Source organism: Egretta garzetta, unplaced genomic scaffold (genome assembly GCF_000687185.1).
Source record: "Egretta garzetta isolate BGI_Z169 unplaced genomic scaffold, ASM68718v1 scaffold154, whole genome shotgun sequence".
Classification (NCBI taxonomy): Eukaryota; Metazoa; Chordata; class Aves; order Pelecaniformes; family Ardeidae; genus Egretta; species Egretta garzetta.
In genome coordinates, this window is record NW_009259600.1 from 2,568,712 (window position 1) to 2,587,372 (window position 18,661).

Genomic DNA, 18,661 nt, shown 5'->3' on the forward strand with positions numbered 1-18,661 from the left:
CTTGTCAGGCTCTGGGGGGGGCTGCCCAGGGAGGCGGTCGAGTCCCCATCCCTGGCGGTATTTAAAAGAAGGATAGATGAGGTGCTTAGGCACATGGTTTAGTGGTGGGATGGCAGGGTTAGGCTAAAGGTTGGACTTGATGGTCTTAAAGGTCTTTTCCAACAAAAGTGATTCTATGATTCTATGTGCATGTAGCCTTCTCGTTTGGGAATACAGCTCTGAAGTGGAATTGCACTTGCTCCCATTCGTACATCTCCGATGGGCTTTGAAAGCTGTCCTTGCTGGAGAGCAGTGGCGTTCAGTGCCGGCTCCTCAGCAGGCGTTCCAGTGCCAGCATTAGTATTCCCTTGCTAAAGCAGCCAGACCCTGGCTAGCGTGTATCACAACAGTACTGGAGTTTTAGCCCGAGCAGAGATGTTGGCATGCCGGTGGCAACTGTCCAAGCTGTAAGAGAAAGTTAAGCAGAAAGTTTAAGAAAAGCCTTTAAAAACTTGACCACAGGAAGCAGGGTTGATGGAAAGGACTTGGGGTTCTGCTCCTGTAACTGTGCTTTTCCCTGTCTTACGCGTTGCTGATGTAAGGACCTAAAAGCAGCGCTTGGTGACAGCAGAGTAAGGAGCAGTTTGTGCATACGGCTACAGATGCGCTTGCTTACATCCGATGGGTTGGCTGAGCTGGTAAACAAATGCTGTACATATGGAATAGACATCTGCTTCGTGAGAGAGAAGTAGCAAAGCAGTGAGGGATGTGTCTGTGGAAGCAGAAGAGGATCTGTTTAGAAATTCGGTATATAAGGAGAACTGGAAGGTTGGCTGTCGACTTTACCTTTTCGTTTCTTAGGACACAGCACAGGAACTGGCACACTGCTCCTTTGGAGGCTGCTGCTCTGGTTAACCCACGTGCACCTCTAAATGCTGCTGCCCACCCTTACCAAAGGCACACGTGCTGCTGGGTTTGAGGTGCATCTCTTTACAGTTGCATCCAGTGGTGTTAACAAGAAATACTGCTACCACTTTTTTTGGCGTCTCTTTGTACATATGAAACATGGCATTGCTGCTGAAAAAAAATATTGGTATTTTGCTGGTGACAATAACTTTTTAAGTGTTTGGAAAGAAGTTAATACACTCAAAGTGTGCTCACAGAAACAGCTCTTATTGTGCAAAGCTTCAGCAAGCAACTTTTTATTTTAAAACCATTCGAACAAACCTCAGGAAGAGACTGACATGTTAAAGGACAATGCTGACACAAGAACAAAAGCCTGTAGCTTTTCTGCAGAAAAACTGGGACTGGAAGCAAGGTGATTCCTAAACACTGCAGCATTGAGATTCTGCCTCTCAAGAAGAGGATCTTTTATGCCCCACACAAACTGCTTTAAACTTAATAAATGTTGCTTTAATGAGGAAGAGTAGGTGCTGTGTTGTGTGGGACGATGGGAAGGCAGAGGCAGCGATTGGGAGCTTGTCCAGTCGTAGGCTCCTCAGAGGATGTTGGGTTTCTGTAATGCAGCTGCCCTTACAAAAGTGTTTCGGAATCTTCCTAGAATTTGTGACTATACATTTTGAGCCTCTTTTTTTGTTGGCAGACAAGAGACCTTGGCAGGTGATTTCACTTCAGCAATTTAAGTTAGCAACCTGATCTAGTTAAATGTGTCCCTGCAGGGGGCTTGGACTAGATAACCTCTAAAGGTCCCTGCCAACCCAAAGCATTCTGTGATTCTATGAAGTGCAGTCTTGGAGTCTGCTGTACCACACAAATGTCTATTTTGTCTGTATCATTTTGCTTGCTTTGTGAAATATTGACCAGAGAGTGGAAAATGAAGTTGTGTGGGATGGAAACAAACCCAAAGATCTTGCCTCTCTGTCCTATCAACAGTAAGAGCTGAACGATCTGCGAAGAGAAGCAACTTTTCAATGCCAAGACTGCAGCTGTGTCTTACAGCACTTTAATTCTTTACAAAAAAAAGATTTTAAAATCCCCCAAATGTCCTCTGTGCTGCTGACTCCTCAGCTATTCTTACTATGTCAGCATGGTCTGGTTTCCTCACCACCTGACATGCCTGCAAATAATTATGGATTGGATAGTATTTAATAGCATCTTTTAATGGTGATTATCGGCTGTTAACATGGCAAGCTGTAGTCAAAAACTTGTTTTATGAAGAATCCTGTCATCTGGAAGCTTTTGAGATCCTGTGAATGATTTTTCTTCCCATGTTCTCTGCGGTGCTGTGAAGGGTTCCTAGTCCTCATAGTTGGGTGGTAATGGGCAGCTGTTGGCAGATACAGTAGATTTAAGGGTGGAGGCAAAGATGCTGCTTCTGTAATCACAGGTCTGACAGTGCTTCAGAGCCTTCCTCTGGAAACAAACACAAAAATGGAAACGTTTCAAAAACTAGAGGATGACACCACAGTCAAGCTTCAAAGGCTAGGGCAGGATGGTGTGGTAGCAGAAAAGATTCAATGGTTTTTGAAGTCTTGTTCTTGCATCTGCCTGAAGCTTTTCCTATGATGCACAGACATCTGCCCATAGAGATGTCTGCTGCCCAATAAATGCTGTAGACTTCTCAAGATACCCAGTGTGATGGAAGTACCTGCTGTAGTTTTGCATTCACATAAAAACTGAGAAATTGGCTGAGGATTTGTCTTTGCTGCCTGTGTGTGGAGTAGCACCTGCAGTTGTCTTTTAGCTCTGATGGTCCCACTGGGTAAGTCTACAGGTAGTATTGAGGTAAGCAAGATCTTGCCTCCTAAAATTGGAGAGGTGGTGTCTAAGTAGAAAACATGTCCAGTTGCTGGTGTATAGTAAGAAATATGTCATGAAAAATAATGCAAAGTGATCTCTGCAGGCTGGTCTGTCAAGCTTGCTGGCTGTGGTTAACCAAGGAGGGAAAATTGAAACCCACTGGCATAGCTCTAGATGAGGCATTTGGTGTGGTCACATTGCCCAGCTGTTCCGTGGCCGTAGGCTGTTCATCCACAAGCGAATGTAGTGGTTTGTGGGCTTTCAAGGGAGTAGGGAGACCTGTTTCTGTAACTGGGATAGTGAGGATATTACCCTGCCTTCAAGACGTGGCCCTCTCTACTTAGTCCAACAGAGTCCAGTTGGTACGATAGTGTGTTACAAGGTGCTGTGATACCCTTGAGCATTGTATCCAAACCTGAGGAGTATTTTTGAGAAACCAAATATCTTAATTAACAGAAACTTCATCATCAGGAATCTCTCATCGGTGTTTGGGGTGGAGCTGACCCATCATTTTCATGACAGCAGACGGGCTGTATTAAAGCTTCCCTGTACAACTTAAAGGAGTTGGAGAAAAGAAATTGCTGGCTGGTCTGCTCATTGAGACCAAGCAAAACCTGCTTTCCCTTTTCCTTTCCCTCTGTGGGCACCCTTTATTTGGGATCCCCGTCTTCTGGCCAGCTGCTGGCTTTCGTGAAGGTCCTAGGAAAAAACTGGCCACCAGATTTAAAAGCCACTTGGGCAGGAGTGAGGGGGCACAGCGGACAGCATCGCTGTGTAAATATCACTTATTTGGGCTAAAAGGCATTTCTAAAAGTGAAGGTGAACTCTGGTTAAAGATTAGTTACTGCTACAAGACATTTTGTTGGAAGTTTAAATACTCTTTAATTAGATTATCCCTATGTATACTTTAGTTTGGGGGAAATTTCTGAAAGGCACAAAAGTACACATGGAAGAGTTTTCATGTCCGTCTGTATTTTACTTTTTTTTCAGATTCAGTACTTCAGTGTTTGTAGGATACTGTGTGGTGGATGAGGGCTGGATTGCAGGTGCTTTGAGGACAGGGGTGTTTTAGAGTTAGTTTATGAGATACTTAACACAGTGACCCAATCTTGTCTCACCCCCAGCTAGTACTGCAGGACGTGACTGATCATAACTACAAAATAAAGACTGGAACGTTCAAAAGCAGCTTGAATTTTTAAAATGTCTGTTGTTAGTCAAGGATAAGGGTTAGAAACTGGGGCACCAGTGTGTCTTGCACCCACAGAGCATCTAGTTACAAAAAAGGGTGATGGACTGGCATTTATGATATGCAAGGTGGTTTATGCGAAGCTGTCTTGCAAAATCGGAGAGAAGTGAACAGTGTTCGAAAGAAAAAAACAAACCAAACTCCAAAACCCAGGAAAAAACCAATCAAAACAAGGAGGCATTTTCATCTAATCTCATCCTAGTATTAGGTGACTGTAGGGGGAATTGGTTGACTATAGCATAGAAAATGTTGAGGGGCATAAAAGCTGCTTTGCAGTGCTTCAGCCGTCATACCTGTGGTTTAAGTAACTCTGCTGGGGGTTTCACCCCAGTTCTACCCTGTTGGCTTGCACAGACATCAGCGATGGCAGCTAGGGCTTTTTCTCTGCTCCCCCCTGGAGAGCAGGAGGCCTTGGCTCCCCGTCCTCTTTGCTGGGGCCTCATCAAGGTGATGGGGCTGCTAGCTAAGGGAAGGCAAGTATTCATCATTGCCAGTGGCTTATCTTTAAGTTGCTCTGTGTTGGGGAGGGGTATGAGGTGTAGTATCCTTAAAGTCTAAGTTTCCGATTAGTCTTGTGTTTCCTCTCATCTTCCTGCACAAATCCCCTTTGTTTTGCTTCCCTTGATCTTCCCTGAGGCTTCTCAGATCTGTCATATGTTTGGGAGACTGGAGCGTGAGCCGCACATTGTAACCCCTGGTGACTGTAATGTTAAACGTAAAGAAAAAATGAAAAAAAACATTTCTTGTGGCGAGCAGAGTGTCTGGTCTCTGCTGTAGATCTCGGCAATGAGTGATGGTTCCCCCATCTTCATGCTGTGTTAACATGGGAACACATCGTGTCAGCGGTGTTCATTGGGATGGCTGCTGCCTGCTGTCATGTTTTGGGCAAGCCGCTGCCTGCCAAGGATTTTACCCTGTGGCCTCCATACCTGCCCTGTCTGCGGGGGGCGCTGGACCCTGAAGGCAACTTAAGCCTAAATAAATGAGTCCTTTTTTTTTTTTTTCCCTTTTTGCTTCTATCGAAACACACTGATCTTGTTATAGTCTTCAGTATATCCGATTACATTTAAAAAAAATTACTCTTGAAATAAAGAAAATTGCAGATTTATAGGACAAGCATTTACAGGACTTCTAGGAAAAGTTATATTTATATGTATATATATACACAAGATATTTTCTATGTCAAATATAATTTTGTATGTTATTTGAGATAGAAGTTTATTAACTTACTCAGTGCATCAGGTGTTTTTCTGGCAATTACATCTTTTTAATTTGAGGAAACACAGGTCATTTGAAACTATTTTTGTGTTTCGGTCCTGGAGATGACACGGGTTTCTGAGCTGTGATAGCAACCATTTCTCAGGTGTGGATTTCTTGGTGAGGGTTCAGTAGCGAGCCAAAGCTCCTGATGTCTTGCCCTGCACAGCACAACGAGGGGCTGCGTAGGCATCCCTCCTTCATCTCCTGTTTCAAGCTGGGTACTTCAGAAACATCTTCATACACCATGCTGTCTCTTATACATTCAAATGATTAATTTTGCCAGAGGAGATACAAGCAAAACATAAACTACCATTTTTTATGCACATTTGTTACTTCTCAGCTTCCCAACGTTAGTCCCATCAAACCCACAGCAGTCAGTGCAGCTCTAATTCTCATCTTGGGAAAAGAAAATTACTTCTATCACATTTCCTCTTTCCGTTAAGGGAGGAAAATAAATGATTAAAAGAGCACGGAATTGATACGAGCTTGCAAGCAGAGCCACTCACAGTTTAAAATCCTTTTCCAGTCCTTTCCTTGCTTTCACGCTCCTGTCCAAGGATGGCGCAGGTACATCTGCTCTGATCAGCTGAAGTGTGTTCAACCCCCAAAGACAGAAAGTCGGCGGCTCTTCATTGCATGGATGGCCGCGTGATGAGTGCCCCCAGCCTTGCGCTTGCTGCATCCTAAACCTTTTACTTAGGTTCCTCTTGGCTGGTGGTTGGTTGACATCCCTTTCACACCATCCCTGACATGCTTTTCCTATATGTAAACAAGGGGTAGAGCTGAAGCCTGGGGGAAGAGCTGAAGCCTGGGGGACATACTGATCTCTCAAGCAAAACCAGCCCCTTAATGTTCTCCTCTAGATCACACCAAGATTCTTTTTCAAATGCATGGTGCAGAGGCCAGGTGTTTTATCCTGTTGATGGTCTTGTTTCACAGCCTGGTTTCCTGATTATTTCCTTCCTTTCAGCGGATGATTTGTATTGGCAAAATGGGTGAGCTGTAACATCACTGGGCAATGTTGCATTTTGATTTAATAGGATGCTGTGGTTGTGTCAGTGGAACAAAATAAAACACTATTGATTTCAGAGGCCTGATCTGCTAATGCCTTTGCATTTATGACAGTTGAAAAACCAATGCATTGCTGGAAAAAAAAACCCTGCTTTATCAAGACTGTTTTTGTTCACTGACTTGTTTCAAGTCAATGCAATCATTTTCCATAGGATTTTGATTTTGATTTTTGATTGCCATGTGTCTCTTAACACCTTAAAATCCTTGAGTTTCTCACGCTTGGTGTCTGTGCAAAGAGGAGGCAGCTACCAGAACAGGAATGTCCACACTCCTGAGTAGCGAAGGCTCTGAGCAGCTTTTTCTGAATGATCGGGCAGAAGAGTGCTGTTTGACTGACCTTCATTTTTCTCCAGTGCCTGTTCAACACTGCTTTTTTTAGAGTTTGGGACTTGCACCAGCGTAGACCTGACCTTTATAACAATATTTTCTTCATAGGATCATTTAGGTTGGAAAAGACCTTTCATCAAGTCCAACCGTTAACCTAACCCTGCCGTCCCACCACTAAACCATGTCCCAAAGCCTTTCATCAAGTCCAACCATTAACCTAACCCTGCCATCCCACCACTAAACCATGTCCCTAAGCACCTAATCTACCCATCTTTTATATACCTCCAGGGATGGGGATGCGACCACTTCCCTGGGCAGCCTGTTCCTGTGCTTGACAACCCTTTTGGTGAAGAAACTTTTCCTAATGTCCAACCTAAACCTCCCCTGGTGCAACTTGAGGCCATTTCACCTCGTCCTATCACTTATTTCTTGGGAAAAAAGACCAACACTCACCTTGCTACTTCATTCACTCCCTGGCAGAATTAGAGCTCTGATGTCTGCATGCAGATAACCCGGGTTGTTCTGTCAGCACGCGTGCAAGTTGCTTCAATCTGAGTGTTGTTTACTTGCACAGAGAGAACAGCCCTGTTCCTTTGAGGTTTAAAAACAGAAATAAATGCTGAGAGGCTGAAGGAGTGAGCCAGATCTCAGCTGCGCCTGATGTCTGAAGTTCATTACCACCTGCTGCTGTACTGTGGCCCTCCAGGTTTGGCCTCATCCTGTATTTTTCTTTTCATGTGTGGTGCTGCCTCTTTCTAGAGTGGCATTCATTCCTCCCTCGCTTCTTACCTTTATGCAAACAGCAAAGAAAAACACAAGGTCCAAAGAAGGTTTATGCTAGAAAGTCCCGCAGGCTGCTGGGGAACAAGTGACACGTGAACATGTAAGCTTCAGAAATCAATGAGATGCAAAAGCTGAAGGGCAGGGGGATTAAAGTTTGATGGAATGGATTTAGCAGTCTTGCTGGTACTGTGCCCCTGCCTAGAGGCAGGCTTAGCTATAACAAAGTGATTGCTGGCAGATATTTGTCTAGTCTGGTCTTAAAGATCTCATTGATGGATGATGTCTCACCTCTCCAGTTGCTATCAAGTGCTCCATTATCCTTATAATTCAAAAATTGCTGGGGGATTCCTCCCCCCCTCCAACATTTAATGCAAATTTTTTCCTTGGGAATGAGAGTTTATTACATTTTGCTTACTTTTTGTTTGTTTGTTTGGTTTTTTTTACCCTTTTTTGCGTTAGGGAACAGCTGACTGACTTCACATCAGTCCTTTGGTGTCTTACAGCACTGTTAGCCTGTCCCTTGCAGTCTCCTGAAAATCTCCAGGTCTTACCACCTTTCTTGACGGGCCATGCTTTCTGGTTGTGTTCTTTGCTCTTCACTGGACACTTGCCAGCTGCTCGACATCATTCTTGAAATCCAGTCCCCAGAACTTTAGTTCACTGGAACAGGTTACCCAGGGAGGTTGTGGAGTCTTCCTCCTTGGAGATATTCAAAAGCTGTGTGGACATGGTCCTGAGCAACTGGCTCTAGGTAGGCCTGCTTGAGCAGGGCAGTTGGACCAGATGACCTCCAGAGGTCCCTACCAACCTCAACCATCCCGTGAGTCTGTGATCTGAGGTTTTGCTAGTGTCACAATTTCACCAAGGTTCAGTGAGGGCTGAATATGAGCCAGCAGTGTGCCTGGGTGGCCAAGAGGGCCAACACCATCCTGCCTTATATCAGAGATAGTGTGGCCAGCAGGAGCAGGGAAGTGATTGTCCCCCTGTACTCGGCACTGGTGAGGCCGCACCTTGAATACTGTGTTCAGTTTTGAGCCCCTCATTACAGGAAAGATGTTGGGGTGCTGGAGCGTGTCCAGAGAAGGGCAACAAAGCTGGTGAGGGTCCTGGGGCACAAGTTTTATGAGGAGCAGCTGAGGGAACTGGGGTTGTTTAGCCTGGAGAAGAGGAGGCTGAGGGGAGACCTTATCACCCTCTACAACTGCCTGAAAGGAGGCTGTAGTGAGGTGGGTGTTGGTCTCTTCTCCCTGGTAATGGGCAATAGGATGAGAGGAAATGGCCTCAAGTTGTGCCAGGGGAGGTTTAGGTTGGACATTAGGAAAAGTTTCTTCACGAAAAGGGTTGTCAAGCACTGGAACAGGCTGCCCAGGGAAGTGGTGGAGTCCCCATCCCTCGAGGTATATAAAAGATGGGTAGATATGAGGTGCTCAGGGATATGGTTTAGTGGTGGAATGGCAGTGCTAGGTTAACGGTTGGACTTGATGATCTTAAAGATCTTTTCCAACCTAAATGATTCTATGATTCTACGAGTCTATTGAAATATGCATTTCAGAGAGGACGGAGGTGAAGTTTTTGTAAAAGTCCAGAAAACTATCATAAATTTGAACAACACAAATATTTCCTCTGACCTGGTGTCCTGAACTCAGTGAAATTTATTCCCTTATCTGTCTTTTTTAAAGTATAAAGCTCTGGTGTAAGGCTGACACTTTGATGTGGTGGTGGTTTTTACAATTCTTACAGCAGGATTATGACTTCATTAATGATTGATATTTAACCCTTCAATCGCCCACATGGGACAATATTAAGGAATAAGCCATATAATTACAATTCTTTGAAATCACTCTCTAGGTTTCACTAAATGGGAAAAATGCTCGACTAGGTATTAATCTCTGCAGAAATTAGAACTGCCTGATTTAAACCAATGAATTAACAAAAATATTGTTTAATGCTGCATGCCTACAAGTTTTCATTCTGTTACTTGGCCCTAGCACAATGACACTGTTCCTAGCTGGGTTAATTAGGACATGTGTTTCTCAGCCCTCCCTCTTGGCTATGGATAAAATACTGACTGCCCCAGCTGCTCTTGTGAGCTGCTAGCTTGTGCTGAGGGTTGTGCCTTGTGTCACACCAAGCAATACAGAGAAAAAAATTCTGAGACGAGCATGTTTAACAAATGTTCCCATGTAGGCAGTGTCAGTATGTTAGAAAACCAGAAACCATGCAATCTAAGAATTTCCTCTAGCTAAAGAAACCATGTCTTAAATTATTTTAAATCCTTTGAAAAACCCACAAAACTTCAGTGAACTCTTTTCCCTCCTGGGAATGATTACCTCTGGTAAATTTGTCCAGCACGTATTTTCACTGTGGGGCGAGGCTGCTCGTAAATACAGGTCTTGCATATCAGTGGATGTCTCTGTCTGTGGCTGGTCTGTTATTTGGTATTGGGTCCCTGATGTCTACAGTTAAAATTCATTTGGAATTTCTAGCTTAATTCTTGCCTTTGGTGCCTGTTTGTCCACGTGCTTCTGTCCTCTTCCATCCTATGTGTAATGTGGCCTTCCTGAAGGCAGAGATCAAGGGTTTCCTCTATGAGGCATACGTACACCTGGGTGGGTGTTTCTTTTGATAGCAGTGGAGCCCTTAACAGACCTGCAACCTCAGTGCACTTTATCAAGTATGCGATCACATTTTACCAGGCAGACAACATGCATTTCTCATATGTACTTTTCTCCTTCCCCCCCTTTCTACATGTAGTTACTTTCTTTTTTTTATTTGAACTTATTTTATATATTCAATAATATAGTCATTTTGATTTGAAGTCAAACCTCAAAGCCACCTCTGGAACACAAACGTGCTTAGGAAAATTTCTTCAAGAAGCTCATATGTACCTTTAGCACCTGTTAGCAAGTTGCTATGAGTTGAAAAGGTTTGAATTTAGGTCTCCCAAGACGTAAAAATAGGGTGATTAAATCTCTACAGGTTCTTTGCAGTAGAAGGTTCCTTCTCTTTCTTCTCTGTGGACAGCCCTTCTGCCCGTCAGGGGTTCACCGTTTTTCTTGGGCTGGCACTAGCGGTGGCACAGCTGCCCCGGGAGCAGATCTAGGGTGATCCCAGGAGTTGTCTCACTGATGGCCAACCCTGCTACCTGAACACCCTCAGACCATGCTGCCAATCGGAGATCAGAGGAGATCCAGGTCAGACACTCCATGGCGTGGGTCCTTCCGGGCTGCTCCCAAGTCTGAAAGTCCAAGGTTGGGCAGACACAATCATCTGCTCCCGTTGTTTTAGGTATTGGAGTTCACTTCTTAGCCACAAAACAATACAGGCGCAGTCAACTTCTGTGCCATTTTTCTCCAGGGATTCAGGTTGGAGGTTCTTGCTTCCAACCCCAGACGCCCCCATGCCCAGCAGGGAGCAATTTGTCTGGTGCTTCCCCTGCCAGTACCTAGCGGGGGGCTTGCTCCCTCCCTGCAGCTGCTGGCAGGGCTGTCCCTCCGCTTGCCGCTCCTTGCAGGAGCAAAGCCCAAAACTTTGCCTTGGGAGGTGTTCCATTTCAAAGCCTTCACTCACCTAAGATGCAAACAGATGGGATGCTGGGGGCAGAAGGGGAAGGCACATTTGCCTTTCCTTGAATATCCAGTGGTTCGAGAAAAGTAAACAGCTTGGTGTTAGAGCGGGAAGAATTTTAGGGAGTTTTGATTGCTTACCACGTCCACTGATTTTTAAGAGAAATATGTTAATAAGCCCTAAACCTGATTTGGTAAAACTGGCAACATCTAGGCTGCTCGTAAATACAGGTCTTGCATATCAGTGGATGTCTCTGTCTGTGGCTGGTCTGTTATTTGGTATTGGGTCCCTGATGTCTACAGTTAAAATTCATTTGGAATTTCTAGCTTAATTCTTGCCTTTGGTGCCTGTTTGTCCACGTGCTTCTGTCCTCTTCCATCCTATGTGTAATGTGGCCTTCCTGAAGGCAGAGATCAAGGGTTTCCTCTATGAGGCATACGTACACCTGGGTGGGTGTTTCTTTTGATAGCAGTGGAGCCCTTAACAGACCTGCAACCTCAGTGCACTTTATCAAGTATGCGATCACATTTTACCAGGCAGACAACATGCATTTCTCATATGTACTTTTCTCCTTCCCCCCCTTTCTACATGTAGTTACTTTCTTTTTTTTATTTGAACTTATTTTATATATTCAATAATATAGTCATTTTGATTTGAAGTCAAACCTCAAAGCCACCTCTGGAACACAAACGTGCTTAGGAAAATTTCTTCAAGAAGCTCATATGTACCTTTAGCACCTGTTAGCAAGTTGCTATGAGTTGAAAAGGTTTGAATTTAGGTCTCCCAAGACGTAAAAATAGGGTGATTAAATCTCTACAGGTTCTTTGCAGTAGAAGGTTCCTTCTCTTTCTTCTCTGTGGACAGCCCTTCTGCCCGTCAGGGGTTCACCGTTTTTCTTGGGCTGGCACTAGCGGTGGCACAGCTGCCCCGGGAGCAGATCTAGGGTGATCCCAGGAGTTGTCTCACTGATGGCCAACCCTGCTACCTGAACACCCTTAGACCATGCTGCCGATCGGAGATCAGAGGAGATCCAGGTCAGACACTCCATGGCGTGGGTCCTTCCGGGCTGCTCCCAAGTCTGAAAGTCCAAGGTTGGGCAGACACAATCATCTGCTCCCGTTGTTTTAGGTATTGGAGTTCACTTCTTAGCCACAAAACAATACAGGCGCAGTCAACTTCTGTGCCATTTTTCTCCAGGGATTCAGGTTGGAGGTTCTTGCTTCCAACCCCAGACGCCCCCATGCCCAGCAGGGAGCAATTTGTCTGGTGCTTCCCCTGCCAGTACCTAGCATGGGGCTTGCTCCCTCCCTGCAGCTGCTGGCGGGGCTGTCCCTCCGCTTGCCGCTCCTTGCAGGAGCAAAGCCCAAAACTTTGCCTTGGGAGGTGTTCCATTTCAAAGCCTTCACTCACCTAAGATGCAAACAGATGGGATGCTGGGGGCAGAAGGGGAAGGCACATTTGCCTTTCCTTGAATATCCAGTGGTTCGAGAAAAGTAAACAGCTTGGTGTTAGAGCGGGAAGAATTTTAGGGAGTTTTGATTGCTTACCACTTCCACTGATTTTTAAGAGAAATATGTTAATAAGCCCTAAACCTGATTTGGTAAAACTGGCAACATCTGTGCTGAATTTGTTGAAAATAAAAAGGCCAAATTTCACAGAATCACAGAATGGCAAGGGTTGGAAGGGACCTCAGGAGATTATCCAGTCCAACCCTCCTGCTAAAGCAGGTTCACCTAGAGCAGGTTGCACAGGACATGGTCCAGGTGGGCTTTGAATATCTCCAAAAAAGGAGACTCCACAACCCCCCTGAACAGCCTGTTCCAGTGCTCTGTCACCCTCAAAGTAAAGAAGTTCTTCCTCATTTCACCCAAGTCTGGATAAGTATGCACTTAAAAACTGTGTCATGGCAAGTGGTGTGACTGACAGAGTATTTACTATGCATTTCTAACAGATTAAAAGCTATTATTGAAAGTATTTTGAATTAATTGTTAACTGCACTTCAGGCACATTGAGATGCCAAAGTCTGTGTCTGTACTGAATTTTTTGTGCACTCGATAGGATGAATGTGATGGGCAATTCAGTTTGTTTACAGATACTAAGGGATAAGATCTTAAACATTCTCGACTAAAGCCTTCAAACAAGCTGTCTGGAAATCCGTGCATCTTTTGCAGATAATGACTGGTACCTCTGCCATGTGACACTGCTTGCCCCAGAAGAGGAACTTCTGTCCTGGGGCATGTACCCATATCCCTACCTGGCACGTGTTGATCCAGACGCCCGAAAAGGCACCCTCATCTACCAGCTTGTGGCATATTACAGTAACAATGAAAACACCAGTGCCGGGATAACTTACACACTCATTGCAGGTAGGTCTATTCTGGAAAAAAAAAAAAAAAGCAAAATTCTGTTAAGTTGCAGATTTTTCTTAACAATTTCCCATTTTAACATTTCATTGATAGATTTTTCCCTTGGGGAATCCTTAAAGATACAGCAGGTACAGCAAGTAGAAGCTGGAGGTGCTTTAAGTAGAACAGTTATGTGGATAGGAATCCTTCTTGCTGCCACTTTCTTTGCTTTACTTCTATTTGGAAATTGGTTGCAGCCTTACCGTTAGCTTAAGGCTCCGTTTCTTGCCGGTTCTTGTCTCTTTTGCGCTGCACCAGTGAACAGAGCACGGTGTGAGTGAAAGATAAGGTGCACAACTGGAGAGGAAAAAAGAAGTGCATGCAAGGACATAGGTAGATGATTTGAGGGTAGCTTACCTTAAAATAGTGAAGATGCAAATGTTCTTGCTGTGGGGCATTTTTCAGACCAGCTTTATGCATATGTTGATAGGTGGTGAAGAGCGATTCCGAGTAGATAAGGATACCGGCATCATCACGACGACTGGCTTGCCTTTGACGTGGAACAAGGAGTACGTGGTTACTGTGGAAGCCACCGATGAGTACGGCAACAAAAGCCCCTACGCCTCCGTTTCCATCCTGGCGGGCTCCCGACCGCCGCAGTTCACTAACATGTCCTACAGTGTGTTTGTCCCTGAAAATACTCCAGCAGGAGAAAAGTAAGTTGTACTTTGTTGGGTGAGCAACCTCCCTGCAGTCTGAGAGGAACTTCACAGAGCACAATGAAGTGACATTTTTGTGTTGTTGCTTCTCAGGGCTATGCATATGTGCCTGCCTATTACACTTTAAGACTAGCGTTGTGTTTTTTAAGAGAAATTATGCCTCTACTGGTGTTTGAGAATCTCCAGTGTGGCACATGGTGTAGTCTGGGATGCTGGAATTCTGCTGAAATTAGTATTTTAATGCTCTTGGGGTCTTACTGCATTGCACTGTGAATTAAAACAGCCAAATTCCTGGCTATGCATCTCCTGGAGCACTTCAGCTATAAAGGAGTGCTTGAAAAATACTGTCTTTTAATTAACCAGATTTGGAGTTGTTTGTATCCCGTTTGACTTGTATTTAAATTTTTAGAACAGCATGTCATTGCCAGACTCTTGAGATAACAACGCCCATGCAAAGTGCAAATAGATACAGCTGAGTCTCCGAGGGGCTCTGCTGTTGCATGAAGAGTAGCTAAGCCAAGCCACAGTGGGGAGATGCTGCCGAGCTGGCGCTGGTTTTATTGTCACTGTTCAGCTGCTCGAGAGCAGCCCGGGCTTTTAAGGCACTAAGTAGCAGGTGGAGCAGTGCCATAGGGCCTTTAAGGAGCAGGAAACCTCAAAATAAGCTGATGAAGTAGGAAGAACTACTGGAGATGTGCCACTTATTCCCTAAAAGAGACTGAAGGAGGAGGAGGAGGAGGAGGGAAATTTGTCTTCTTCCCTGGAGCTTTCCCCGAGATGTGCTTAAAGTGTATTGTCATGCTGGCCAGAGACTGCTGCGAGAGATGGAGCTCCAAAGTGTAAGTCATGGCAGGGAGGCAAACATTCATTTCATGTCCTGCCAAGGCAGACAGCAGGGTCTGGAAAGGCCCTGTGCTTCGTGGGTTCCCCACCCACCCCTGAACCAGTTCCTTTGCTGAATATACAGCTTCAAAGAAAGTCAAAAGTATAGTAGCTCAGCTATCTCTGTAACTGAATCTAAACCAGTTACTGCTGTCAGTAAGTATTTGTGTCAAGTATTTGGAAGGGCACAAAAGGGAAGAAAAAGATGTTTTCATGTTAGCAGAGGGTTGAAATGGGTTGTTATCCAGCCCTGTTATGTCAGGGGATCAGTTTGGTGAGAGAAGAGCAGGTAGGTGGGCTCCCTGTAGCACAGGGATTTCCAGTCTGAGTACAGAGATGAGCCCAGCATTGTCAGGGCGAGCAATTCGCCTTTCGTCATCCTCCTCTTCCTCTTCTAGGTGCTCAGGAGGAGACAGCTTTTGTTGTTGTTTTGAAGCAAAGGGTTATTCTCTCGTTCTTTACAGAGTAGCTGTTGTTGAGGCTGTTTCTTTCCAGAGCCAGCCTCTTTCGTACGCTCTGCTCACCAACCCCAGCGGGCTCTTCAGGGTGAGGCCGGAGAGCGGAGAGCTCAGCCTGACCCACCCCGTGGACTACGAGAGCGAGCACCACCTCTATCACCTCTTACTGAAAGCCATGGAAGTAGAGAGCATGCTTAGCAGCGTGACTGAGGTACGTGCGGCGCTCCGCTTCCTGCCCACCGTCTCTGCGCTCTTCGTGATCTTGTCAGCGGGACCAGTTACACACAGGGATAGCCTGGAAAACTCGTGAAGTTGCTTGGAAGGGAGGAGGCCTTAAGGTATGGGCAGAAGGCTGGGCTCTGATCTGGGCTCAGATCTAGGGTCTGCAAAATGCCTCTTGTTATTCCTCTTTGGCTTTGTTTCCCATCTGCTTGGAAGTGGAGGAGATAATACTTCTATGTGTTAGAGGTGTAGTGTCAGAAAAAGTTTAGTTTAGGTGTAAGGACAGGACAGCAGCAAAAGTAATGACCACCCAGGCAGTGTCCAGAATGAGGTGCCTGTTTTCCTAAGTGTAGAAGCTAAAATCTCCCAGCATGTCTTTTTGTCTCAGGTCATGGTCCATATCACCGACGAAAATGACTGTTCTCCCGAATTCCAGCACTCCATTTACAGCAGAGACAGCATTCCTGAAACCATCCCTGTCGGCACGTCTCTCCTGCAAGGTGAGGACCATCCCGGTACCTTTAGTTTCAGTTGTGCCATGGACCTGCTTGTTTGTGTTGCATGTTCATGTTCATCTTCATGTTCTTACCATGAGGAAATGCTGCCTCTTCCACAGTGGGCACTACCTTTGTAAAATGTGGATGGTAGCCCTCCTGAAGAGCTGCAGATGGCTTTTAGGTGTCCTGGAAGCAGAGCTGTGAGGGTCTTCAGGTGAGGACCACTGTGCTGTGTCACACAGCTATGCCCAAGGGACATCCAGAGCTATCCCAGGAGCAGTTAAGGCAGCTGACTGGCAGTGACTTGGTGGATTGCTGTAGCTTGTTTCCTTTAAATCTTGTGGCTGTCTTTTAACTCGGCTTGGGCATCTTTTTGTGTCCTGGAAGCAGCCGCAACTAGTTTTTCTTTTCTTAATGTGTTAAGGAAAAAAAAAAGAGTTTTTTAAAAGGGCAGCTAGTCTTATCAAATAGGTATTAATGCTGTATAATTGACTTAGAAAGTGTTAGAGAAGAAACCTTTGCAAATCCTCTGAACTTTTGTATTTATGGTTGTGGCTTACATTTCATCATTCCAAGTTTGTTGCATTTAACATGGCCACATATCACTTGGACATAAACGCTGCATGCACAGACGACGGTTTTAGAGGCTCGAATAGTATTCCGTTGAAAGATTAGAGCCGTTGAAAATTATTTTAAGCCTCAAGTTCCAACCAAAACTTCAAGGTCATTTTTGAAACACTGTGGTTGCACAAATAAGGAATGAACTTGAATGACGCTGCACCTCTTGTCTCAGCCTTCAAAGTCCAACAGACAAGGACCGCAAGTCCATTCTCCAACCTGTTTTACTGGTGTCAGTTAAATGCCTTCAAAGATGTCTCGAGATCTGGTGTAGTCTGTTGTGACGTGGTATATGCCACGGGTGCGTTCTCCCTAAAACTGGGAGAATGCTTGCGGGCTCTCTGTCAGCATTCAACCTGAAAGCAGGGGTGGGTACTGGGATAGTAACGGGAACATGGGCTGAGACCTCAGGGAGGTTATGAACCCTGTGAGAAATGGGTAAGTGCCAAGGGAAGGCTTGGCAAAGATTTACGTGGCTAAGATGTGTAAATGTCCTGAATTTGAAGCTGAGTGCATGCAGGTTGTAGTGGTGATAAGAAGCCTAGCTTCCCTTGCGAATAGCCACATGCTGATAAAAGGGCTGCAGGGACTGCTTTCTCTATACACCTACTAAGAGAATTCAGAGCTTGCTGTAGCTCATTTTTTGAAGAAATAAGTCGATCGGAAAGATCAACTCCTAAAATTCCTAAGCATGTGATTTTCCTTAAGGAGATGTGTGCTGTTCTCTGTAGGAGACTTGTAAAGCTGATCAAAAGTCACCCAGTTGCGAGGAAAAAAACATACACCCCATGTCCAAAGCAGGCAGAACTGCAAAGCTGTACAATTGCATCCAATTTGGTTGTCTTGTCAAACTGGCTACCTTTCAAGAGAATGAAAAAGAAAAGAAAATGCGAGGTGGAAGTACAGTGACAGTGGAAATGGGCGGGTAAACACTCACTTGGTGTTGAAGGGCGTTAGTTGTGGCTGCAAGGAAGCCGTCCGTGCAGTCACCTGTACCCTGCACTGGATGAGTGCTGTGCCACTAACCCTGACAGCCAAAGCAGGTATCAGCTAAGGAAAAAAAAATAATCAAAAAACCAAAGCAGCTCTTACCCTGGCTATAGTTGCTTGAGGGGTGGGATATTGGAGCCTCAGAATGTCCCACAAACAAAAATAAATGCAAATTCCAGGCAGCCTTTGCTATTCTGTGTCTGACTGGGTTGCTATCAATGGCAGTGAAAAAGATGGTGTGGTATATGCTGTTTGTTAAAACCATGGATGATGTAAATGTAGGTTTTAGTCAGCAACCGTTTTTATTTTAACACACTCGAAGTCTGGCTTGTATCATGCTTGTCGTGCTGATGCCACCCTGGCTGGGTCAGTCTGTCTACTTAGTCATTACGGGCAGATCTGTGCTCGCTGCATGTGCTTTAAGATGTCTGGATGCAAACAAGCTATGATCCGAAAAGCATGCGGGGATGCTCTCAGCAGGGGTTAGCGTACTCCTTCAGCTGCACCGCTGTGCCAGCTGAGCAAGGCTTAGAGTTGTACCTGGCAACTTTGTGCTAACATGCTAGGCTTGGAGCTGGAGTTAGCTTGCACTAAGCTAGCTTGGAGCATGGGTAGAGCTAGCACAGACCTGTCTGCGGTTGCTATATGATCCTTGAAATACCTTTGCAACGCAGATCAGTTTGCCGGATGGAATGAAATGGAAGGGGAACGGGATTCCCAGTTGCTATTGGGAAGTAAGGCACGTCTTCGTCGTGTACAAGTAAGCGTCACATTCCCTATTTGCCAGAAACATCTGGGGAAAAAACAGTATGATCGTTAAGCGCATAAAATGTATTTTTGTGAATGGTTACACTATCTTGGTAATAACTCTGCAGATAAAACTTCTCAAATCAAATATGTTTTCACTTTCTGCATATCTTCCTAAAAACAATACCTG

The 18,661-nt window shown here is 45.1% G+C and overlaps 1 protein-coding gene across 1 annotated transcript in view; it reads left to right on the plus strand.

Moving 5' to 3' along the window:
- The first annotated feature begins 13,169 nt into the window (after nucleotides 1-13,169).
- The window catches only part of LOC104125813 (neural-cadherin), a 40,443-nt gene continuing 34,951 nt past the window's right edge, over nucleotides 13,170-18,661 (plus strand). The window contains exons 1-4 of the mRNA XM_035893883.1: nucleotides 13,170-13,359; nucleotides 13,829-14,054; nucleotides 15,404-15,608; nucleotides 16,008-16,119. Of these exons, the coding sequence (XP_035749776.1) occupies nucleotides 13,230-13,359; nucleotides 13,829-14,054; nucleotides 15,404-15,608; nucleotides 16,008-16,119 (673 nt within the window). The 5' untranslated portion in view covers nucleotides 13,170-13,229. The remainder of the gene's footprint in view (nucleotides 13,360-13,828; nucleotides 14,055-15,403; nucleotides 15,609-16,007; nucleotides 16,120-18,661) is intronic.